Genomic DNA, 22,666 nt, shown 5'->3' with positions numbered 1-22,666 from the left:
GTAGCTATGCATTGAGAATATTTTCCTATGAATAAAAACATACAAGTATGAAGATATTTCTAATACAAGGCTGCAATTGACTATTAGTATGGTGTAAACACGGTCTTGTGAGAACTGAATCCGATCTCTCCACGAGCAAGATGCGTTAATTGTAGATTGTAAATGAGAAGGCTTCGCTTACCAAATAATCAGCTACCTGGTTTCCTCGCTGTGAATGTGATTGTAAACGATGTTTAATCCTGTATCTTCTTCGGTCGTTCTTCTTGCACTCCTCCATCGAGCAGCATCTCCTGGCATTCGCTCGAAGCTTCCTGCAGTTACTCTTTTACCCCACCCCCATGTATGCTAATATGTCATACACATGAAAGCTTCAAAAGAGCCTCAGGGCCCAGTCTTTCTTTCTTTCTTTTTCTTTTTTATTGGTAGCATACAAACTTTTTAAGCTGAATTTGATTGACGGTTGCTCACAAGAAGAGAACTTCAATTCTCTACTTATGGTAGCACCATTGTTATGGTAAAACCATTTTTTTTTATGGTAAAAAAGCGCATTCTCACAAAGTTGTTACCCATCTGTTTATTTACTAGCTAGTGAAGCTCCCCACAATCAAAGGTAGTACATGAAGGGCCTCACAGCTTATTTTGTTTATCTAATGTCAGAAGGGAATGATGTTATAATTAAGACATTTTAAGAGTGAATTTATAACACATAAAAATATTAAGAGAATAATTAATTAAAATACTTTTAAATGGTATTTACTAGGGCCAAAATTAAAATACAAGATTTAGGGGACAATAAATATAAAATTATTAATAAGGATGGGCAAACTAATTGCTCAAATCTGGCTGTTTTTTTTATTATTAATAAACTAAAATTGTTAGATTTATCTATGAAAATTCCCAATGGGCAATGTCATTCTTTTAATTAATGCTGAACTGTTGGATTGAGGCTTTTTAATCAAGAGGCCAATAGAATACAATCAATTGCAAGGTTAAGATTTTATTGGCGTATGAGTTTATTTGTTCAAAAAACCCTTGTATCAGAATATAGGAGCCATGACTCTCACAGTGCTGAGGCCTCAGATATTCAGACTCAATTCACTCGACCCACGATCTAGAGAGTGGAAGTTCCAATTCAACAGTAGTATAGTAAGGGCATATTTCCTTCTGAACCTGAAGTGACATTGTTATCACTAATATGATGCATGGGTAGATTTTAAGCACCGGATCCGTAATCCATTGGCGTTTTTGGTGGGACGTTTTACTTTTATGGGTCCAAACTCCAAACCCGAAGGGAATAAAACTTTGTGGAATGATTATTGCCTTGTTGGTTGGACTTCCACAAAACTCCAAACCCCATGCCAATTTGTTTTGGCCTTGTTAATCTTTATGTATTAATTAACTCCATCTATAGCCTGTAGAATTGGTCTAGACTGTGACCGGCCAGACTAGTTTGGCACTAGAGTGAATACATGGACTGGACTGGACTAACTTGCTGATCACAGAGAAATGCATGCATGAAGTCACATTGATCTGCCGATCGTCTGCCGGCAGGTGAAGCTTGAAAGCAGGCCCAATGAATCGACAGCTGGTTTTCAAAGTTCAAATTAATGCACCAATTGAAGATTGCAGCCGAAACATTAATGCGTCGATAATGTGTGTCTCCGACATCAATTCTATTTCTTGGCCCATGAGGTTGGAAATTGCAGTCCGATTCCAACTCTGATAATATTTTTTTTTTTCTCTTAAATAGCCCTACCCGCCAGGACGGATTTCCATTGACTATTTAAACCAGCTGTCAATTGACTTGGCTCAGCTCAGGTCGGTCTACTAATAAAATTAAAAACATCATGCCCCAACCCAATATCCAACCTGTGGAGTGCTTAACCGCTTGAGAATTGGACAATAATCTGACTTTTAGGTAATTGGGATCTGTATTTTAAGGCTTTAAGCAAAGCTGATTAGAATTTGAAGTGAAACGTTGTGAGAAGAGATTGACTACTGGAGGATTTTGTTTAGGAGAATACTAAATTAGATTGTACTGTTTGGGACGCGTGGTTTTATTTAGAAGAAATGAAAAATCGAGAAAAGCAGCTTTATGGCATTTCCAATTAAAGGTGTTAATTTAAGTCTAACTCAAGCTTTTTTAGGGGGTTATTTATGTCTAGCACAAATTTTAAGTCTCACTTTAGTGAGAGTGGGTAATTTACAATGCTCTAGATAAATTTGTATTTTTTTTTGTATCTTCATGTCATTTTTTGTTTTTTTTTATAATTTGTAATCATTTTTGTATTATTCCTATTTAAAAATATTTGTTTACCAACATATCTTTTGGTTTGTATTTATTTATGAATAAAGTTGATTAAGGGTAAATTTGGTATTTAAGAACGAATGCTAACAAAATGAAAATATCTGTAGCTTTTTTCAAAGCAATATGAAAGGTTTTTGTAAAGGTCAGAACATATGTAGGGGAAGTTCATAGGTTTGTTAGAAAACCCAAAGAGGTTTTTATAATTTTCTCTATTTTTAAATAGGGTTTAAATTGATTTAAATGAAAACATAAAATGGGTTATAATTTTTATGATTTTTTATTCAATGTATTCAATTCTTCGTTGACTCAAACGGTTAAACTATTCGAACCATCACTCAACCCTATTTTCTAATTTTGGGTTTCCTAGAATCTATTATTTTGTCAAAAACCATTCTACCTAGGTGGTTGAACCATTGACCCTTTGATCTAGTCATTGAGTCATGGGTTACAATATACAATGTATTGAAAACTTCTAGAAGATTACTTTTCATAATCTTTGCAACCCCCACTATACAAAAAAATAACTCATTTTGTGATATCAAATTTCAAATTTTAATTCATATTTTTATATTTATAAAAATTAAAACTAAAATAAAAATGTACAAATTGAACCTAAAATGATATAAATACACACAAAAAATGTAATTATATTATATCGTATTATATATAAAGATGAAAGATGTGTCATAGTTTGATTTGTCCAACCCGGACATTTGAACCATTGACCCATGACCTAGAGGCAAAAACTATTCAGCCTCCAAGTTGATTTTTCAAAACAATGGTTTTAGTTGTTAACTGAATGAAATAATATTTATTCTGAAATATAAATTACTTAGTTAATTAACTTAAAAATTAGATTATTTAGTCTTGGTAAACGGGTGATTTCTTAAAAGGAGAATTTTTTAGAGTGCTTATTGCATGTGTGAGTTGCAGGATCAATAATTTTCTCTTTTCAATTGATAGTATTATTGAAATAATTAGTAGTTTTTATGGTCACATTGATTGGAAAGGAGATGTAGGAAAGATCAATTTCAATGCTTCAAGGTTGATTTCTTTATTTGAACATAATTCTATTAATTGAACTATGTATCAAGTTAAATTAATTTCATTCAAGGTTTTGTTTGATCTATAAAAATACATTGAAGTTTCTTTTTCTTTTGTTTACTATTTTTGCTTTGAAACATATCACATAAGTGTTTTGTTTTGAGCATTCACATGGTTCATACAAGTTATTGTGGAGGAATTGCTCTTATTGGAATTACCCATGAATATGGCAAGCATGATCTTTTACTACACGTGGTGGTTTGTTAAGCTTTTGTTAATTTATTTGCCTCCTTATGCATATACAACAGGCACAAACTAAATACAGATGCATCAATTATGGTACCCGTTTACACTTTTTGCATTCTTTTATATATGCACATTTACATTATAATATATCAAGTGGAATCATTAGTCAGTTTTATTTTCTTAATTTTAATTAGAATTAAAGAAATTGAAGTTTAGTTTTGTTTTGGGTCAAAACTTCAATAATCAAACAAATTGATGCTAACACAACCACTCAAGAATCACCCTAGTGACTACAGCCAACTTGGTAAGTTCTATATTAGTTATGGTTAATCGTTCACTGGTTTAAACCATTCTACTAGTAATTTTCAAAAGATAAGATGATAGGGGTGATCATTGGCTGGGCCGGGCTTTGCCTTAATAACAATGGGCTTAGGTTTGGCCCAGGCCTGGCCCGACCCGCATTATGGGCCTAAAAATATAAGCATGGGCCCAGCCCGGTCGGGTATTTTAAATGTCAGGTGTCAAAATTTATGTTTGATCATCCTACACTGCCTTGTTGGTAGCATGTCGGCACTGGGAAAAGTAAAAAATGGAGGGTTGTCACTTGTCACAAGTGATATATCGAGTAAAAGACAAAGTAATAATAGTTGTTATTGAGTTGAGCCACTTCAGCTCTTACCAAACGACCGGATTGAATATTGAATATTCCCATTGGAAAGAAAGGCTTTTTCTTTTGAAAGGAAAAGTGAAAGCTGAGAGAGAGACATGCTGGGGACAACCATGACCCACCCCATTACCCAACTCGGAAGTCGGAACTCGTCCACCACCACAAAACCGGCTCTACCACGGAGAGAGAAATCTTAATAATCCCTTGGAAATTGGTCCAACCCGTGGGGTTAAACCAGGTGAGTAGGAACTGTGGTACCAGACAGGGGAGTTCATTGTTGTCAAAGTAGTACTCCAGTTAAAACTTAAAAGCTTTCTTTTTTGGTATCTCAGTTGAATTGAGTTTGACTACTTGGACTAATATTATGAAGATTTTAAGCGGTTTAGACTTATTGAAAACTCGATTTTCTTTCTTCTTTTAAAAATCTGTAATAAAAAGGCAATGCTTGCTTGTGTTTTGTTTTGCATATGCATGCTCCAGGCTCCAGCTTATCTTTTACTGCAATAAACGCAATCAATGGCGATTGAAACCCCAACCCCATGTGCTTCTTCCTTCCTTTTTATATCACCTAGTCAATTCTCTCTCTAAACCGACTGAAACCGGATTCAGTCAAGTGCATTCTCTACGGAGATATTCCCAATGTAAGGTGGTAAATTCTGTTCGAACTGAAGCCGATCTCAAAGCGACTACCAAAACAGATAAAAACTTTAATAAATATAAGAAAATGAGGAACACACAACAAAAGAACACGAATTATGCTTCGCGCTACTGGTCTCAATCACAACTCATCACACCGACTGCGTATCAGCCCCTGTATGATTAATGTGCGTTAAATATCAACCAAAGAGCAACTTCAGTTTCCGTCCTTTACTGATCCTCCAGTCCCATCCCATCCGTCTGATCCCTCTCTTTCTTCCCTTCCGTTCATTTATGATGAAAACACAGGCACTACTTGCAGCAAGTTCCATCTTCTTGGACTCTGTAAATAAAAGTTATTTATAGAAACACAGAAAAGTTTTGGGATCTGGGTTTCTGGGCTTTTGCTTATCTTTCGATTGTTTAATTGATTATGGATTTTTCTCTGTTACCTGTTTTGGGTTTTGCATTTCTTTTACTGGATTCCTGTTTTTGTTTTTCTTCTCCACTTCAAGACCAAGAGAGAGACAGGATCATCCAGTTGCCGGGACAGCCGAACAATGTTGGGTTCTCTCAGTACTCAGGATACGTCACAGTTAATCAACAGGCAGGCCGGGCCTTGTTTTACTGGTTAGTCGAGGCACCGGCGAGTCGTCGGCCCGAGTCGAGACCACTAGTGTTGTGGCTCAATGGAGGGCCTGGGTGTTCATCGGTGGCCTATGGAGCCGCCGAAGAGATCGGACCTTTTCATATCCGTTCGGACGGAAAGACCCTTTTCCTCAACCCCTACGCTTGGAACAATTGTAAGTCAAATTTGAGACTGTCTCATCTTCTTTCGTTAAAACTTTCGGGGAGATCATTCCCGCCGCGTTTGATGCCTTTTCCAATCCAAGTTATTTTATCTTTAATTTTCTTTTACAGTGGCAAATCTGCTTTTCCTAGAATCTCCAGCAGGAGTTGGTTTCTCGTATTCGAATACTTCGTCTGACTTGTACACTGCCGGTGACCAGAGAACAGGTGCTTTTATAAATATACATTTTACTTCGTGCTGCATATCTTTTCAGTTCTCTCTGTTTCTGTTTGAATTTGAACCTTTTTCTGTTATTGGCCTTTGCAAATTTTGGGATTTTGGAGGATAAGTTAATTACTTTTTGGGCATCTCTAGATAATTTTGGGATTTCTGTTTGTCGAATCTGCAGCTGAAGATGCATATGCTTTCCTTGTCAATTGGATCGAAAGGTTTCCCCAGTATAAGCACCGAGACTTCTACATTGCTGGAGAAAGTTATGCAGGTCTGATAATTATTTCAAATCTTTTACCTCCTTTTAAATCGATTAATTAGTTAATGAATTCTTGTTTTGGTGTCCCTGAAACTCATCCCTTGAGTAGCAGAGTGAGCTGCTTTTGTTCTACGTGTTTCAGGTCACTATGTTCCTCAATTGTCTAAACTCGTTTACGAGAAAAACAAGGGAATTCAGAATCCTTTTATTAATTTCAAAGGTTTCTTGGTAAGCCAGTGAGAATTTTCCATGATATGTCTTAGGCTTTTGGTACTTAACTGCAGTTAAACATTTATGCGCTTGCTGGTTTCCTTTCTGCCTTTTCAGGTGGGAAATGCTGTTACTGATGATTACCACGATTATGTGGGCACTTTCGAGTATTGGTGGACCCATGGTTTGATTTCTGATGCTACTTATCGAAATCTAAGAGTTGCATGTGAGTTTGGATCATCACAGCATCCTTCTGTTGCATGCATCAAGGCTCTTGATGCTGCAGATAAAGAGGACGGAGATATTGATCCTTACAGCATATTTACACGTCCTTGCAATAACACAGCATCTCTCAGGCACAACTTAAGGGGCCATTATGTAAGCCCCCTCACGTACTTCTGTAATTTACTTGAAGGCTTCGTCTAAGCATTATCTGCATTTACTTCATGACCATTATGATATCTAAACCAAGAATGTCTTGCATTTAACTACACATTGTTGCTGTTTTCTGTGCCATTACTGTAACACGGGTTTCTTCATAACCGAAGTAATCCTGTGCCAACATCATCTCTCACCGGAATATCTTAATTCATGGTTCTCCTTGGACAGTTTATTTGCTGGCCACCATTTCTTAGTGTAGCCTGCAATTATCCGTACAGGACCTTTAAACTTACAGACAAGCACAAATTTTTTAAACCCTTTAGTTTCTTGAGTGTAACTTGTGCAAGTCCCATCCCCTTGTGCTGACTTCTACCTTTAGAGAAGCAAGGGTTGACATGCAATGCAAATTTTCTTTCATCTCATCTTTCTTTATTTTGACAGACCTGACCTACATAGATAGTCTTCCTTTCAAATGATTCTTTTTAGTGATTTACTGCTGATATGGCATGCCACCTTCCCTATAGCTCATAGGGAGAGAGTCAAGAGACTACTATCAATCTCCAAGAAAAAGTAGTATGCCTGTAGCTCACCCAAACCATGGTAACACTTTGCCACAAATATTCCCTGGTAGTGTAAGACTAGACACCAACAAACTGGTTTAGGCTTTGATCAGGAGGTGCAAACCAATTATTTTGTCAATAAATTTATCCCACTCAACTTTTCAGGTGGTGGTAAAGAAACAGAGTTTGAATCTACTGACCACAAAACATTGCTGGCCATGTTCATCCAGCTGCACGTTGGGAAATTCTCTTGTATTTTATATCACCAATATTCCAGATGTGCAGCTGAATAAACGTGTCCGGCAATGTGTTGTGGTCAGCAGATCAGGACTTGCAGAAGGGGTAAGGAGAGGAGGGTATTTACTTTATACATCTGCGTTGTAGAGACATATTTGATAGACGTTGAGCTCTTGGAAGGATGTCTGTCATTGAAAGCAACGTGTCTACTTTATGCCAAGAATAGTTGGAAAAGAAGTAAAGAAACTTCATGCTTTTGGTCTGGATCATCCAGGCATAGATGTACCCTTCTCTGAAGCAGTTATCCTGTCCATTTTTTACTTGGATATAGGTGGCCAAAGGTCATATTGATTGTCCTTCCCCTTTGAATTGCATGCCAATAATCAATATTTTTCCCTCTTGGGGGGATGATCATATATATATTTTTTTCACCATTGGAGTTAAAAATTCTTTATTTGGTTTCATCTGTTAGAAACTCCTTAGTGGTTTCTTGGCTACATTAACACTGTTTTGTTCAATCTCAGCCTTGGATGACCAGAGCATACGATCCCTGCACTGAAAGGTACTCTACAATGTACTTTAATCAACCAGAAGTGCAAAAATCACTACATGCCAATGTAACTGGCATTTCCTATCCGTGGAAAACATGCAGGTACAGTCTCATTTTAGAAGTTGACTGGATTCTTTTTTTTTTTGCAAAATAGTTTGTGATAAAACAGTTGATTGAGTCTTTGTTGCAGTGACATTGTTGGGGACTATTGGGCAGATTCTCCATTATCAATGCTTCCTATTTATCAAGAGCTTATTGCAGCTGGCCTCCGAATTTGGGTATTCAGGTGCATTTTTTAACCCCCTTTTTTCAATTACTTTTTAAATGATATCTTGTAACTGATAAGGTGTTATTTATTTTCCCATTACATCACCTGATTGCGTAACTTTTGTTTAAAAAATTGCTTTATTTTTATAACTCTGAATATGAGTTAGCTATATTTGTGTAGATATTGGCTTTTCTAAAACTGCTGGTCGATGTGCATGTGGAGCCTAGATTTTGTAGGCACACTTGGTGAGTACACTGAGTAAGCACATGATCAGTGTGTGACACCAACCCTGCAAGTGTGCTTAAGTCGTCACAAAGGTGGATTGGGTGGCACACTAGTGGGACAGGTTTGACACACTCTTATTGTGTGCTTACTCAGTGTGCTCAGTGCTCACTGAGTGTGCTTACCAGATCTGGACTGGCACTTGTGAAATAAGCAGCATGGTATGTTTAAATATTATGTTTTCATGAATCATATATGATTCTGATAAACAGAAGAGGTGTGATTTGATACTTACCTTACCAAGTTCAATGGTTTATAGGTACAAATACCAATAATCTGAAAAATCAAGCTGTTTATATATGTGTAGAGATGAATACTGGAATAGACATTGTTTCTCATATCAACATTGTTAAAACATCATGCATTGCATGGTCCACTTTTGAACTTCAAAAAAAAATGTAACTTGCTATCAATCGGATATTTTTTTTTAATTGGGAAGAAAAAGATGGTAGTTCTAACAATTCACGGTCTCCTTGATACTTTGATTATGCTTGATAAATATTGATAGCTCACACTTGATCCATGTGACAATGTCATTCTCATATGTCAGAAGTTCACACACCTTAAACTTAGCATAACTTTTAGTAATAAACCTTGGTCTCTTTCCTTTATTTTGTTTCAAATTATGCAGGTATACTGTTTGTGGTTTATACAAATCATACTTAAATCTATTGTAGGGCCCAAATTGTCTCCCATCATCTGAATAGGTAAAATTAGTTCATCTCCAGTGGTTCAAAGTTCAACCTTTGGAGAATGATCATGCACCAACTTTTTTTCCCACAAGGTGCCACCTTCCCTAAAAGGGGTGATGACTGTATTAACTCAGGATAGTAATCTTACTGAAGAATGGCAAACTTCGTTTTCCCAGAAGTGGTTAGCCCCACAGTCAAATTTTTGGATAAAACTCCAATATGTTCAATACACATCATCTCTGTCTCTTTCATTTCTGGCATCTCTGAAAAATTCACCAGCATGCAGGAAGGGGAGGAAAAAATCATTCTGCACATTTTACCAGTTCAATGCAGAAACCCCATCATAAATAAATGAGCATATTAACACACTCCCAAACATGTGGTAACCGGTAAAAGATTTAAAGGCTTTGGGTGGATGTGTGGACCACAATCTCCTTGGTTACTGTACCTTTCTTATCCTGTTTAATTTTGAGGGTGTTGGCTAATATGTATCATATTGCTTCATAAAACAAAAACAACTGCCACATCAGAAAAGACAATTGTTCTTTTTCTTTGTGCAAAAATACCATGTATGCTGTTGGAGCAGAGTAAGTTTTGCATCTAACTCATCTGAATTTTATTGGTGATGTTGATAATTGAGACTGGTTGATGTTGAGACTGGTTGATAATTTTATTGGTGAGTAAGAACTTTTAGCATGAACTGTGTTACACTAATTGATGCTCGGAAAACTATTATCAAATGATGTTAATTTTCTCAATATGCAGAAAAGATTATTTGTAAGGAATTGGCAAATTCTATTACATTTTTTCACTGCATCTTCCTTTCTTTTAGTTATTTACCATTACAATGTAGAGATAGAAAAGACAAATATAATGACATCCAGGTTGATTGGTTGTTCACCCATCTATGTGGAGAGGGTTCATGTATCATGAGGGTGCCTATAGTGTACAAGTGACTTCTTGGTGAGTGCAAAACAATAGGGTTCTTGTCCATTTGGAACTATAGCGACTGGCATTGATAAATGCATTGCTTTAAGCACGAACTTCACTGGAGAGAAGGTAAACTGTGATACACATTATTTTGTATTTGACATAGGTCCAAACAATCTTCTCCCAAGAGCCACAAGACCCACATCCTGTTAGATATGCATGTCTACTCCAACCAAATGTAGAGCAGATATACAGGTTTAGCACATTCAGCAGTGCATACATTAGAGTTAAATCAGACATTTAAGGTTGGGTTTACCTTACTAATGTAACAATCGATTTTTCGGAAGTTCTAATGCACAAAGATTTTCGGGAGGGGGTAAATAAAATTCCAAACCAAATAATCCACCTTGTGCTTTGATTTATGAGAAGAATTGTTGATTGTATTTTATGTTCCAGATTTAGGCTCAGAATGTCTTTAAATGCAACTCCATGCTTCCCCTCAAGGGACCAACAACCTTAAATTGAAGTGGATGGATGAGGATTGCTTGAAACTTGTAGAAAACAAGCCCCAACTCAAATGGGAAAATTTTGACTTCATTCCTGAAAAAAGAATTAGTATAATCTGGTCTGATCACTATAATATTGGTTTTGGCTCCACGGCTCAAACTTCCCTGCAACACATGACTTCAATTTCTTAGAGAATTTCACTCAATTACTTGACAGTTTCAGGATTCAATGCCTTTTTTTTTCAAGATTTCCCCTTACCTGCCATTTTTTGATGGATTGAGTGACGTTTTGATGGGCATTATTTTTAGTATTGTTTTCACATTATAATGCTTTTACAGGTACTGAATCCATATTTGGTAAATTTTGTTTTTAGCAACATTTTAAGACTAATTTTGATGACATTGAGTCTCAATCATGTTGTGGACAGTATGGTGCAAGATTTTCCCCATTATTCACTTTGTTTTGGCATGAAGCCCAAATGACAAAACCCTAAAAAAACAATGTAGAAACATGGAATTCTTATAGTTGGCCAGTATATCAGGAGAGAATCTCAGCTGCCTAATTTCTTGGATTTCTTATGCTTCCTGTATCTGATTGTGGCTCGTGATTATACACATCCTGCAGTGGAGACACCGATGCAGTGGTGCCTGTGACTGCAACTAGATACTCTATTGATGCTCTAAAACTACCAACAGTTATCAATTGGTATCCCTGGTATGACAATGGAAAGGTTAGTCTTGTAATCTGCAATCTCAGGATCTCCATTTTTATATGGGATGCTACATTACACCCATCTTACAGTCCCTTCATTTTTTTGTCATGGTATTTATATCTGTCCTGTGTGATGTAGGTTGGTGGGTGGAGCCAAGTGTACAAAGGCCTGACCTTTGTGACAGTAACAGGTGCAGGGCATGAGGTTCCACTTCATCGTCCTCGAGAAGCTTTTATATTATTTAAATCTTTCTTAGAGAATAAGCCAATGCCTAGCTGACGCATTCAATCTGATTGGTACGTGTTCCCCCAACAATAAGGAAGATTGATTTATAGAAGAGTTAACGAGTGGGGGCTCCAGAAGAAAGAAATAAAAGGATATAAAGGACCTGCACACCCAGTTCATGCATGGTGATAGCATTACGTTCATGCAAGGATTCTGATCTCCTTTAATCGCATGGTTTCCACTATCTTTGTAGTTTAATGATTCTATACATATGTAAAATTTTCAGCCAATATAGTCCACTCTGAACAAATTTTGAACTGCTCAAGGCTTTGCCATGATTAGAAATTGTTAGAAGGCACAACCATGAGAAGCATTGGAGGTTAGTTAATGTCATACTACATATTAATGAAATTGATTCTTTACAAGGCCTCTGCTTCATTGAAATGCATATTGCTTAATTTCATTTTGATGTTGAATATTTATACAAGAAAGCATCTCCGTGAGATGAAAGTGCAGAACCACCAACTCAAGGATCCCCACCTTCCCCTCAAACCCCATTTGTTCAATTGTGCCGAGTGCTGCGGACCTTAAAGGGTTTGATGAAAAATAAGAGAGAAACAGACCTTAAATCCTTTAGAACTCCCCCTCAACTTTCTGTTTCTTTCTTATTTTCGGGTTCCTGAAAAATCATCCGAAACCAAAATGCACCAAAAATCCCTAAACCGAGAAGGATGATGAAGTAGGAAAGAAAGTAACGCAATTGTAAATGTTTTATTCCTCATCCCATCATCCCATGATTCTCATCCATGATGTTATAAACTCTGTATATATCCTCTCTTTGTAAACCGAGACGTTGATTGAGAAATTGCTAGCATCCATTGGTGCCTTGTGTGGCAATCACGTCACGACCAAACAAAGGGTCGAATAGCCTATACTTCGGTACTTCGCCCTCCAGAAAATAAGAATTAGGAATAATATTGCTTTGTGATGAATTATATAATAAAATATAAACAAAAGCCAATTTAGCAAAACGGGCATTTGGTCTAGTGGTATGATTCTCGCTTAGGGTGCGAGAGGTCCCGAGTTCAATTCTCGGAATGCCCCGTCATATTTTTTTTTTCTCTTTTCAATTTATTCTGTCCACAGTACCCTAAATACCATGGTTTTCAAAACCAGACTGAAAAACCGGGAACCGGTCAGGTGGGCAGTTTTGGATTGAGGTCCCTACCCCGCCTTGACCCTATATATATATATATATATATTATTTATATTATATATATATCAAAACATATTTAAAAAATATTTATAATAATTATTTTTTATTTATTTTAAGTAAATTTATTTTTCAAATAATATATTGTTATCTAAAAAAATTTGGGGATTGGGGATGGAGGACAAATTTTACCACCGACGAGGAACGGGGATGAGGGCAAAGGTTAATTTCATAATCAGGGTTGGGAACGGGGAATATGATCCTCGCCCCATTGCCATTCCTAGATTTATCAACTAAAGTAAAATAAACAATACTTATAACTAAGGAAAGAATGCAATGTTGTTTAAAATAATCACTTGGTTAGTTTTTTTAATACATTTTGGTATTTTTTTAATAATAAAATCCTATTAATTGTACTTTTTAATTATTTTTAATAAATACCCTTATTAACATAAAATACTATTAACTTTCAATATTTTTTTTAATTACTTTCAGTATTTTAATTACTTTAGGTTTTTCCGAATTTTTCAGATTTTTAATTAATTGTTGGTAATTTTTTCATTATTATTCAGTAATTTTTGCATATGAGTAATTTTTGTAATAAAATATTGTTAATAAAATGGGTTCTATATTTTAAACTTTCATTAATTTTTATCATTTTTAATGAGTTCATTATGCACAATAACGGTCTCAACTCATAAAAATAAATAATTAATTAAAAATACATTAATATAAAGTTATCTAATAATATTATTAAAATTATCAATTTATATTTTTATATTTAAATTTCTTATTTTTATTAGTGTTTATTAAGTTTTATTTTTAAGTGGAATTGAAACACATTTTTAATATTAACTAAGTTTTGTGAATATTAATTTTAAGTGAAAGTTTAGTGGATTTTTAAATTAATAATTTTTTGATTGTTTAACCTCAACTTATTTATATTATTTGATTTATATTATTACTTATCTCTCTCTCTCTCTTAAATGTAATAATAACATGCTTTAAAATAAGAGGCCTTGGAAAACCCAAATCTCTCTCTCTCTCTCTCTCTCTCTCTCTCTCTAATAGTGTGCAACTTTATTGATCTAATCAAGATAAGCAATGATTACTTTTTTATATTTTTAAAATAAAAGAAAATAGAAAAATGCAAAAAAAATGGAGAAAATAGGTAGGGGTGTAACTTAGGCGGGCCCAACCTAAGCCCGAACTGGCCCAACCCGAAATTTTACACAGGCTGGGCTTGGATTTTCGGTCCTTGGGTTGGGCTCGAGCCCAAGAAATCAGGCTTTTCTATTTTTTTGGCTCAGGCCTAGGCCTAGCCCTTAGGTAGCCTGAACCTAGCCCAACTACACACATATGTATATGTATATATATATATATATATATATATATATATATATACATTTGTATACATATTCATCTATTTACATACATATTTTGCATATATACATAAATATATGTATGCATATTTGCATAAATACATATATATGTATAATTTTAGAGTGGGTTCATTGACCAACCTGAGCCCAACCCGAGTTCATCAAATTATTGTGCAGGTTGGAAAAATCAGGCCTAACCTTGGGCTCGGGCCTTAAATCCAAATTTTAGGGCCAGGCCTGGGTTGATCATAAACCTGGCCCAACCCGCCCAACTTACACCCCTAAAAATAGGTAAATAGCTTCTCTCAAAGGAGAGATGTGTTGACATAGCACATCCAATTTTATTATATATAATATATAGATACTGATCATACTTATATACAAGTAAAACTGTATCCTATGCATAAATTACAAATAGGTATCCAGTACTTTAGGGATAATGACATATAGGTATTCTAAACTTTTAATTGCAACACGTGAGTACCCTGAACTTTAAAAAATAGACACTTGGGGTTCATTCCTTAGTATTCCATGAGTTAAAGGTGATGATTTTACTCCTTAGAATTATCACAAAAATACATAAGAAGGGTATTTTTTACATGATGTAATGTTTAACTGATAGAATACTAATAGGTACATGTTGATCACCACAATCATGGTAGCACAGAGGTGCTAAACCAATGCGCAAAGGCACCTGTGACGAGTTCAGGACTCAACACAAACCAACAATGAACTTTGAGCTTGCACAAGCTTACGATGAGTTCAAGGCCACCTTAGGCCTACAATAGACCCAAAGCCGCAATACCAAAGACAAACTCAGTGCCACTGTGAGCTTGTGATGAGCATAAAGCCATTGTGAGGCTGTGATGATCTCAGATCCATACTTGCGATGAGCTCAGAGCCATCACGAGTTTGCGATGAGTAGGAAAGGCAACGGGGCGAGGTGGGGACGGGGAGCCTCTTCCCATCCCCATCCCTATCCCTGTTCGGCTAATGGGGACAAGGTTATCCCCATCCCCGAGGGGATCCCCATTCCTTGTGATTTTTTATATTGTTAACCATTTGTTTTTGTTTTTTATTTTATTTAAAAAATAAAAATAAAAGTAAAAATAATTAATATTGACAATCCTATTAGAAAAAAATTCAAACATATTCAACCATATTTTTAAAAATATTAATGTATAGATGTATATGTACATATATACATATATAACGTATGCATACATATGTACATATATATTAGTGGGAATCCCATGGGGTGGGGATTGGGGTCCTTGCAAGGCAGGGAGTGTTCTCCCCATCCTGGCCTCGTCCCTGCAAACGGGGATGAAAATTTCCCCATCCTCGTCCCTAGAGGGGGAAAGTCATCCCCATCCTCACCCGATTCATAGTGGATCCCCACGAGGATTGGGGAAATGGGGAAAATTGCGATCCCTAGCAATGAGCTCAAAGCCATAGCAAAACTGCGATAAACTCACGTTCACTGCAGGTCAGAGATGAGCAAAGAAACATATGATTCACCAATGTTGTGTGTGATAGAATGCCTAGTAAGTCTAGGCATAAGACTAAGAGACTCGCAAAAGAAAGTAGTATATATGTATTATGAGAATCATCAGAAGAAAGGAAACATTGTCCTTGAGATATCTCATAAGACACATAGAGAAACCCTAACGGTGTTCCTTGATAACTGACACTGAATTAAATATTCCATTTCTTAGTGGGAATCAAACCCTTTTTAGCTCCTTGCTTTCGGGACCTTGGGATCTCTCCCATAAATAGAGGTCTAATTCATAATGAGGATATCATTCTATCAATTGGAGCCTTTAGCCTTCATTCGTCCTTCAAGGAGATCCCGTACGTAACCTTACCACCACACTCACACTAATAGATGGTCCCAAATATCTATTTTTGAGAGTTCAAAATATTCAAGTATTGCAATTGAAAGTTCAAGATATCTATTTGTGACTACCGGAAAGTACATGTGCCTATATGTAATTTACCATTTGTTTTACATATATAGTTTTTAATAATACACACACGGGTTAAAAGGGAAGAAGTGATAAATAAAAAAGGATGGATGATGGAAAAGGCAATATCTATGCTGCCAGAAAAGGAATAATACCGGAAGAGCTCAATAAACAATTCAGTGGATCCGCCTGCAGGGCTGCAACATTAAACCACGAGCTTGAACAAAGCCATCAACTTTGAAGAAATTAAAAGAGGTTAGATTAATTTGAGATAAGAAAAAAAATTCTCCTCCTTATACTTCCCCTTCCAAGAAAATAACATATCTCTCTAGTCTCTACCAAATCAGAAGCCCCAGAAGCAACTTGCTTTTGTTTCACACCGAGTACCCACCATTCTCACTTCTTTTACCAAAGTGTCCCACTACTTTGGTTGCCCCATATTTAGGAGATTAGGGTTTCCAGGGTTGTTCGGTTCAGTAACCTAACAGATGCAAATCCATTCTATTGGGGAAATAAATATTAAAGGTCCACATATTCTAATTCTAATTCTTCATCATGTACCAATTCAACCACTCATTCTAATTCTTACACATACGTCCTACTCCAAACTTCATTTATGAACGACGCCGCTGATTTGATACCTAGTGTAGTTGTCCCGAGTCTCAACTATGCTTCAATTTCCTCCACTGACCAACTCGGATTTAAATTTATCCAAAACCCCCATCTGCATTTGGAACTCCAACTGAATCCCACCCTTTTAAGCCTTCTGTGGTCTAGACCAGTTATAACTCAAGGATCTTTAAGCCCGTGTCCACTTAAAGTAAAACGTTAAAACAGTTGCTTTTCCTGTATCTAACCCAATGTTGAACTGGATTACAAATTGGAATTCCCCATCGATCATGGTTTCTCTGGTTAATCCATTTAACTCGATCGTGAAAACCATCATATTAACCGAAACTCAGAAAGGCCACCAGTTCCTGGTTTTCACGGTCCAACCATCAGGTCCGGTACTCCGATCTGAGTCTTATTACAACACTGATCTAACCTACCCAAACAATAAAAGTAGCTAGAGAGCAAATTTGTGACTACTGCCAAACGTAACCCAAAGTCCCGAACAATGATGGAAGGGCCATTTGGTAATTGCATCTTTCTTGTTAGTCCATTCTGACATCTCCTACGTTGCAAATTGCAATTTATGAAATTACTGATGATTCCCACTTATCGGCATATAAAATTAAATGTATGTGGATGAATGAATGAAGGGAAAGCAGCAGTCGGCCAGTCGCGACTGTCGACTAAAGAAAGGTTCCATACAATTTAGAATAATTGAGCGAGGTCTTCAATAAGGAAAAGAAGCAGCAGGCTAGCAGCAAGCACTGCCCTTCATTTAGAGAGAGAGAGAGAGAGCCGGAGAACTTTAGCCTTTAAGAAGAAAAAGATAGATAGGCGATCGAAGAAGAGAATATAAGTACTTGTTGTTAGTGTAAGGAGGAAGACAAAACTCAAAAGAAAGAGGGAAGAGATGTATCGGTTCAGTAATACAGTGATCGGTTTCTTGAACCTGTTCACGCTTTTGGCTTCCATACCCATCATAGGTGGAGGGCTGTGGATGGCAAGAAATAGCACCAGCTGCGAAGGGTTCTTACAGACGCCGCTTCTGGTTATCGGGTTTGTGGTCCTCATCGTCTCTCTGACCGGCTTTATAGGGGCTTGCTTCAACGTGGCTTGGGCTCTGTGGGTGTACCTGGTGGTGATGCTGGTTCTCATCGCCACCTTACTCTCCTTCACCATCTTCGGTTTCGTCGTCACCAGCCAGGGTGGAGGGGTGCAGGTGCCCGGTCGGGTTTACAAAGAATATAGGCTCCAGGACTACTCACCCTGGTTGAGAAACCGAGTTAAGGATCCTCATTACTGGACCACCATCAGGACTTGTATCTTGGGTTCCAAGACCTGCTCCAAGCTCGCCTTTTGGACGCCTCTTGATTATCTAGAGAGGGACCTCTCTCCCATACAGGTTCATCGATCCTCTCCTCCTTCTATCTTCTCTTCTCCTGCTGTACGTTTTCTGCTTCACCTAGCTATTTCTTTTATTTTTTTCTCTTTCCTCTTTTTGCTTTTTTTTGTTGACAATTTATTAGTCGCAAAAAATCCCAGTTGGGCTGAGAATTAATCAAGTAAAGGGGTTCCCTTTTTTATTCTTTTCTTGAATTAATACTTCCTCTCTAGTCTCTAAGAGAGAGAGAAAAAAAAAAAAAAAGATAGTAAAGTTACCTAGAATCTTTTTGCTTGTTCTTCAATTGCAAAAAACTCTAAGGAATAAGGAAGATGATTTAAATACTCCCATTGTTTTGTTTTGTTTTTTACATGAATGAAATGTGCCCAACTACTACTGCCCAATAAGCAGAGATTCACCAAAATTAAGCAGGTTTTTTCTTACAACTTTATTTGTGATTTTGGATTCAGTCTGGCTGCTGCAAGCCCCCGACGTCATGCAACTATGGCACAGCTACCATGTTGGCTCAAGACCCAGACTGCTATCGATGGAATAATGTGGCCACTTTGCTCTGCTATGAATGCGACTCATGCAAGGCTGGGGTTATGGAAGAAGTGAGGAGAGATTGGCATAAACTGTCGGTTCTTAATGTCGTAATGCTTGTCTTGCTCATCTGTATCTATTCCATCGGATGCTGCGCGTTCCGCAACAGCAGAAGATCCGAAACTGACTATCCCTACGGAGAGAATCGGATGAGCAAAGTCCGACCAAGATGGGACTTTTACTGGTAAGTGGACTTCCGTGCGTGCCACCTAATTCTAATTCCTTCTCTCAGCCATCGCCTTAATTACTTGAAACACAAAGTTGAAACATCTTTTTTCAGCTCTGCATTAATTCTTTGTTGTTTCGATCTTTTTAGTGCCGAGACTGAGAGATGCCTCTGGTTTATTCTTTTTTTCAGGTGGAGATGGTTGCGTGACAGAAGAGAGCAGCTCTATTAGGTCTAGTTCTCTGTGTCTTTCACTTCTGCATCCTTGCTGCTTCTAGTCTTGATAGTCTAGACGTTGGGCCATCTTTTTTTAACTCTTTTGTTTTTTGTTTTGAAGAGATTTTTTTTTCTCTCTTTTGTAAATAAAGGGTTTAATTAACTTTATCTCTTCTTTTTCCTAGGCAATTAGCTTTATTTCAACATTCTTTAACTTGCTTTATCTTTATCTACCTTTATGAAATTGGTGGATGCTTTAAAACAAAGCAGAGAATGTACCAGTACTACAGTGTGGATTGCCACAATCCACGCTTCCCACTTGGTTAGAAAAAGTTTTCTTAAATATTCTTAGTCATTAAGGATATACATAAATTATTTTGATTATTCAAATTCTCACATATTATCAGCTAGAGCACGCCAAGTCGCAATTAATATATATAGAAGGTTCTTATTGAGGTATAACATGATCACTTGAATTTTAGAACTTAGAGCGAGAGCTCACTTTTTTTCTTTTCTTTTATTTTTTTTCACGGGTTATGCTTTGAAATATAATTTGTACATGAAATAACTTATTGCACATGCATGATTCATCCGATTTGGAATTATGATGTTGAAATAAGTGGAAAGCAAAACTAAATAAAACACATTCAGGGACCTGACTCGAATATTGTTCGATCCTCATCGCCCCTATTATATGTTGTCAATTGATTCGAGCTTGGATCCTATATATATTATATAGATAGAGAGAGATGGAGAAATTTTAAAGGAAGAACCTTCAACGGTCTGACATGGGTTTCGGATCCTTCGCCCAGATTAAGGATGAATAATAATAAAACCAAACTATATTTCATTTGCAAGCAGCAAGCGGTAAGCTCAACACTCTACAGCCGGTGTCCCGTGTCCTTGTCATGAATGCATGTTTGTCTGATCACACTGTGCTTATTTTCATCTGCTATATTCAGATCATTGGACTCTAATTAGGACTCAGATACATATTGTATATTATTAGTAAATTAATGTATATACAGATAACATCGAAACCAACTTAACTATTACATTCATATTAATTTTTATGTAGATATAAAAAGCACAGAATCCGTTTTTAGAATATCCCAGTGGTATAATGAAATAACTTTCAACCATAGATATATAACAAATTTACGATACCGTGCTTGAGAGACTCTTGACTACGTGATAAGATGGTTGTCTTCCACCAGGCACCAGCTGATATTTTCTCCTAATACTCCTTCAACATAAAAAACCCAGATGAACTCTTGTATCATTCATGCAAGGGTGGGTCAATCTGAAATATGGGCTGCCAGAAAAGAAAAGCCCATGAGATTGCAGCGCAGAAGGAATACAGAATAGTTTGGACTTTTTACTTTGGATGCATGGAAAGTGATTCCAAGATCGCAGTTGACAACCTAGAGATGATTGCTACCCCACCTTCCCCAGATGTCAAAAGTTCTAGTTAAAGATTGCCATTTCACCATGGAGACAGCCAGACAACTCATCAAATTCATGTTCGAAATAGCCACACGTGGAGAAAGAGGAACCAAACAGCTAGCTGACTGGATTTCTAATTTGGGGCATCAATGAGACTTCTGCGTATCTTCAGACTTCCCGTGGGAGCTGTCCTATGTTACCTAGATGGACTTTTGAGCAGTTATTTTCGATTCTCTACTGTCAGGTTCAATCGGGTTAGTGTCGGGATTGACTGGATTTGACTTTGGGTTGAGTTAAGGTTAAGACGTTGGGCAGCCCAACCCAACTCGAATTTATATATATGCACGCATTTGTATTAATAATTTTAAGTCTCAAAACAAAATGTTTCATGTTTTACAAGTACGGTATTCCTAAAATCCATATGACTTGGTAGGGGTTCGTGTCAGGCGGGATGGACCGGTTTTAAACTCAACTTATGTTTAACCTTAAAATTTGGGCATAAAGGCATGAATATGAACCAAACCCAAGGTAAAGTTCAATCTTTTAATTTGGGCTTACTCTACAGTGAATACACAAGGTTAGGTTCAGGTTGGATTTGAATTATTCAATCAGTCCATATTAAAATTTGATATAAAGATATTATATATATATATATATATATATATATATATTGTATGCATATAATTATACATATATGGAATGATGATTGATGTATACGATAAAACCTGGCTCGAGTTGGGATAAAGTGTGTCATCCTACGTGAAAAGCTTGCTGTTATTGTAGTTTCGATTCAAACCCGGTTTGAGAAAACAAAAATGGATCGGATTCGGATTAGATTGGATTAAGGTAGTATTGACATTTTTCTAAAAACAGGGTTTGAGTAGTTATTATTATCCCTGTTGTCTGTTGAGAATAATAGATGGATTAAAATAATTAAGTATTTTATTTTATATTATATATTATCTTCCTCATATATAAACTAGTGTGATTATGATTAGATGGTGATGATTGAGGGAGAGGTTAGACGTCAATCGTCATATACCTAGAATTCAGGTAAAACCTCCCTCATGCACTTTAAAGTCCTCGACGACAAAGAAATGGTCAGATTCGTACGTGGCGCTTAAACTGGAATATACAACTTCCACGTACGTAATGGTGTCGTCTTTTGAAAGAAGTTTCTAGTTATCATAGACCATTCCTTCTTCACCCGTTCACCGTCCCCTCCTGACGAAGAAAATTTCGATTTCTTTGGAAGAAAACTAGAAACGGTGTCTGCATAAAATTAACACCAGTAATTACAATTTCAGCGCCCCAAATTAAAACTCAAATTTAGTTAATCGCACGTACTTGATGTCAGGGGCTGATGCTAGTTGAATGGTCGAATGTCTTACGAAATCTTTTTGAGATTTATCGCTCTGGTCCACTCTGGGAGGGGGATGAAGTATTGGCTAATGAGGCTCATCATGTCCATTCGATTCAGGTCGGATGAGGATGAAATCTACGATTGCACGGTATAATTCCAAAAGGCTCAATATATGTATCTTAGTTGTTCTTGTTTTGCTTTTCATTGTTCATTTAGGAGTGTGTATCCTAATCGCAAGAGGGAGCTAACTCTACCTCTCTCTATATATATATCTTGTAATGATCGACTGATAGAAGATAAAATCTTTCCCTTCAAACTCGAGTTTCTCATGGTATCAGAGCCAGGTTCGTTCGACTTTCACACTGCCTTTTGAGCCTGCAATATTCGATCTTTTCTGACCTCTGTTCGTGGGGTAGACCGCTGAAGAGTTTGCAAAACTCTATTTGCTTTCGATTGTCAAAGCTAGTGGCTGCGATATTTGATTATTTCGGATCATTGCTCGTTCGATCTTCTCTGACCTCTGTTCGTGGAGCAGATCGCTGAAGAGTTTGCAGAACTTTATTTGCTTTCGATTGTCAAAGT

General features: G+C 36.7%; 2 protein-coding genes and 1 non-coding gene across 3 annotated transcripts; all 3 read left to right on the top strand.

The window, feature by feature from the left end:
* Positions 1-4,631: 4,631 nt before the first annotated feature.
* LOC148868366 (serine carboxypeptidase-like 27) lies at positions 4,632-12,160 on the top strand. Its single transcript, XM_088972748.1, has 9 exons — positions 4,632-5,704; positions 5,823-5,918; positions 6,101-6,193; positions 6,324-6,409; positions 6,509-6,769; positions 8,094-8,221; positions 8,310-8,405; positions 11,423-11,528; positions 11,649-12,160. The coding sequence occupies exons 1-9, from the start codon at positions 5,335-5,337 to the stop codon at positions 11,787-11,789; spliced, it is 1,377 nt and encodes a 458-aa protein (XP_088828874.1). The 5' UTR covers positions 4,632-5,334; the 3' UTR covers positions 11,790-12,160.
* Positions 12,161-12,767: 607 nt separating this feature from the next.
* Positions 12,768-12,839, top strand: TRNAP-AGG (transfer RNA proline (anticodon AGG)). The gene has a single exon. It is a non-coding gene; the product is annotated as a tRNA-Pro (tRNA).
* A 4,684-nt stretch (positions 12,840-17,523) lies between these two features.
* LOC148868364 (tetraspanin-6-like) lies at positions 17,524-19,443 on the top strand. The gene is made up of 3 exons (XM_088967996.1): positions 17,524-18,311; positions 18,761-19,077; positions 19,252-19,443. The coding sequence occupies exons 1-3, from the start codon at positions 17,820-17,822 to the stop codon at positions 19,289-19,291; spliced, it is 849 nt and encodes a 282-aa protein (XP_088824122.1). The 5' UTR covers positions 17,524-17,819; the 3' UTR covers positions 19,292-19,443.
* Positions 19,444-22,666: the final 3,223 nt, after the last annotated feature.

This window comes from Nelumbo lutea, chromosome 2 (genome assembly GCF_056320005.1).
Source record: "Nelumbo lutea isolate HS-2025 chromosome 2, American lotus-T2T, whole genome shotgun sequence".
NCBI classification, from domain to species: Eukaryota; Viridiplantae; Streptophyta; class Magnoliopsida; order Proteales; family Nelumbonaceae; genus Nelumbo; species Nelumbo lutea.
This window is presented reverse-complemented; position numbering and strand designations above follow the sequence as displayed.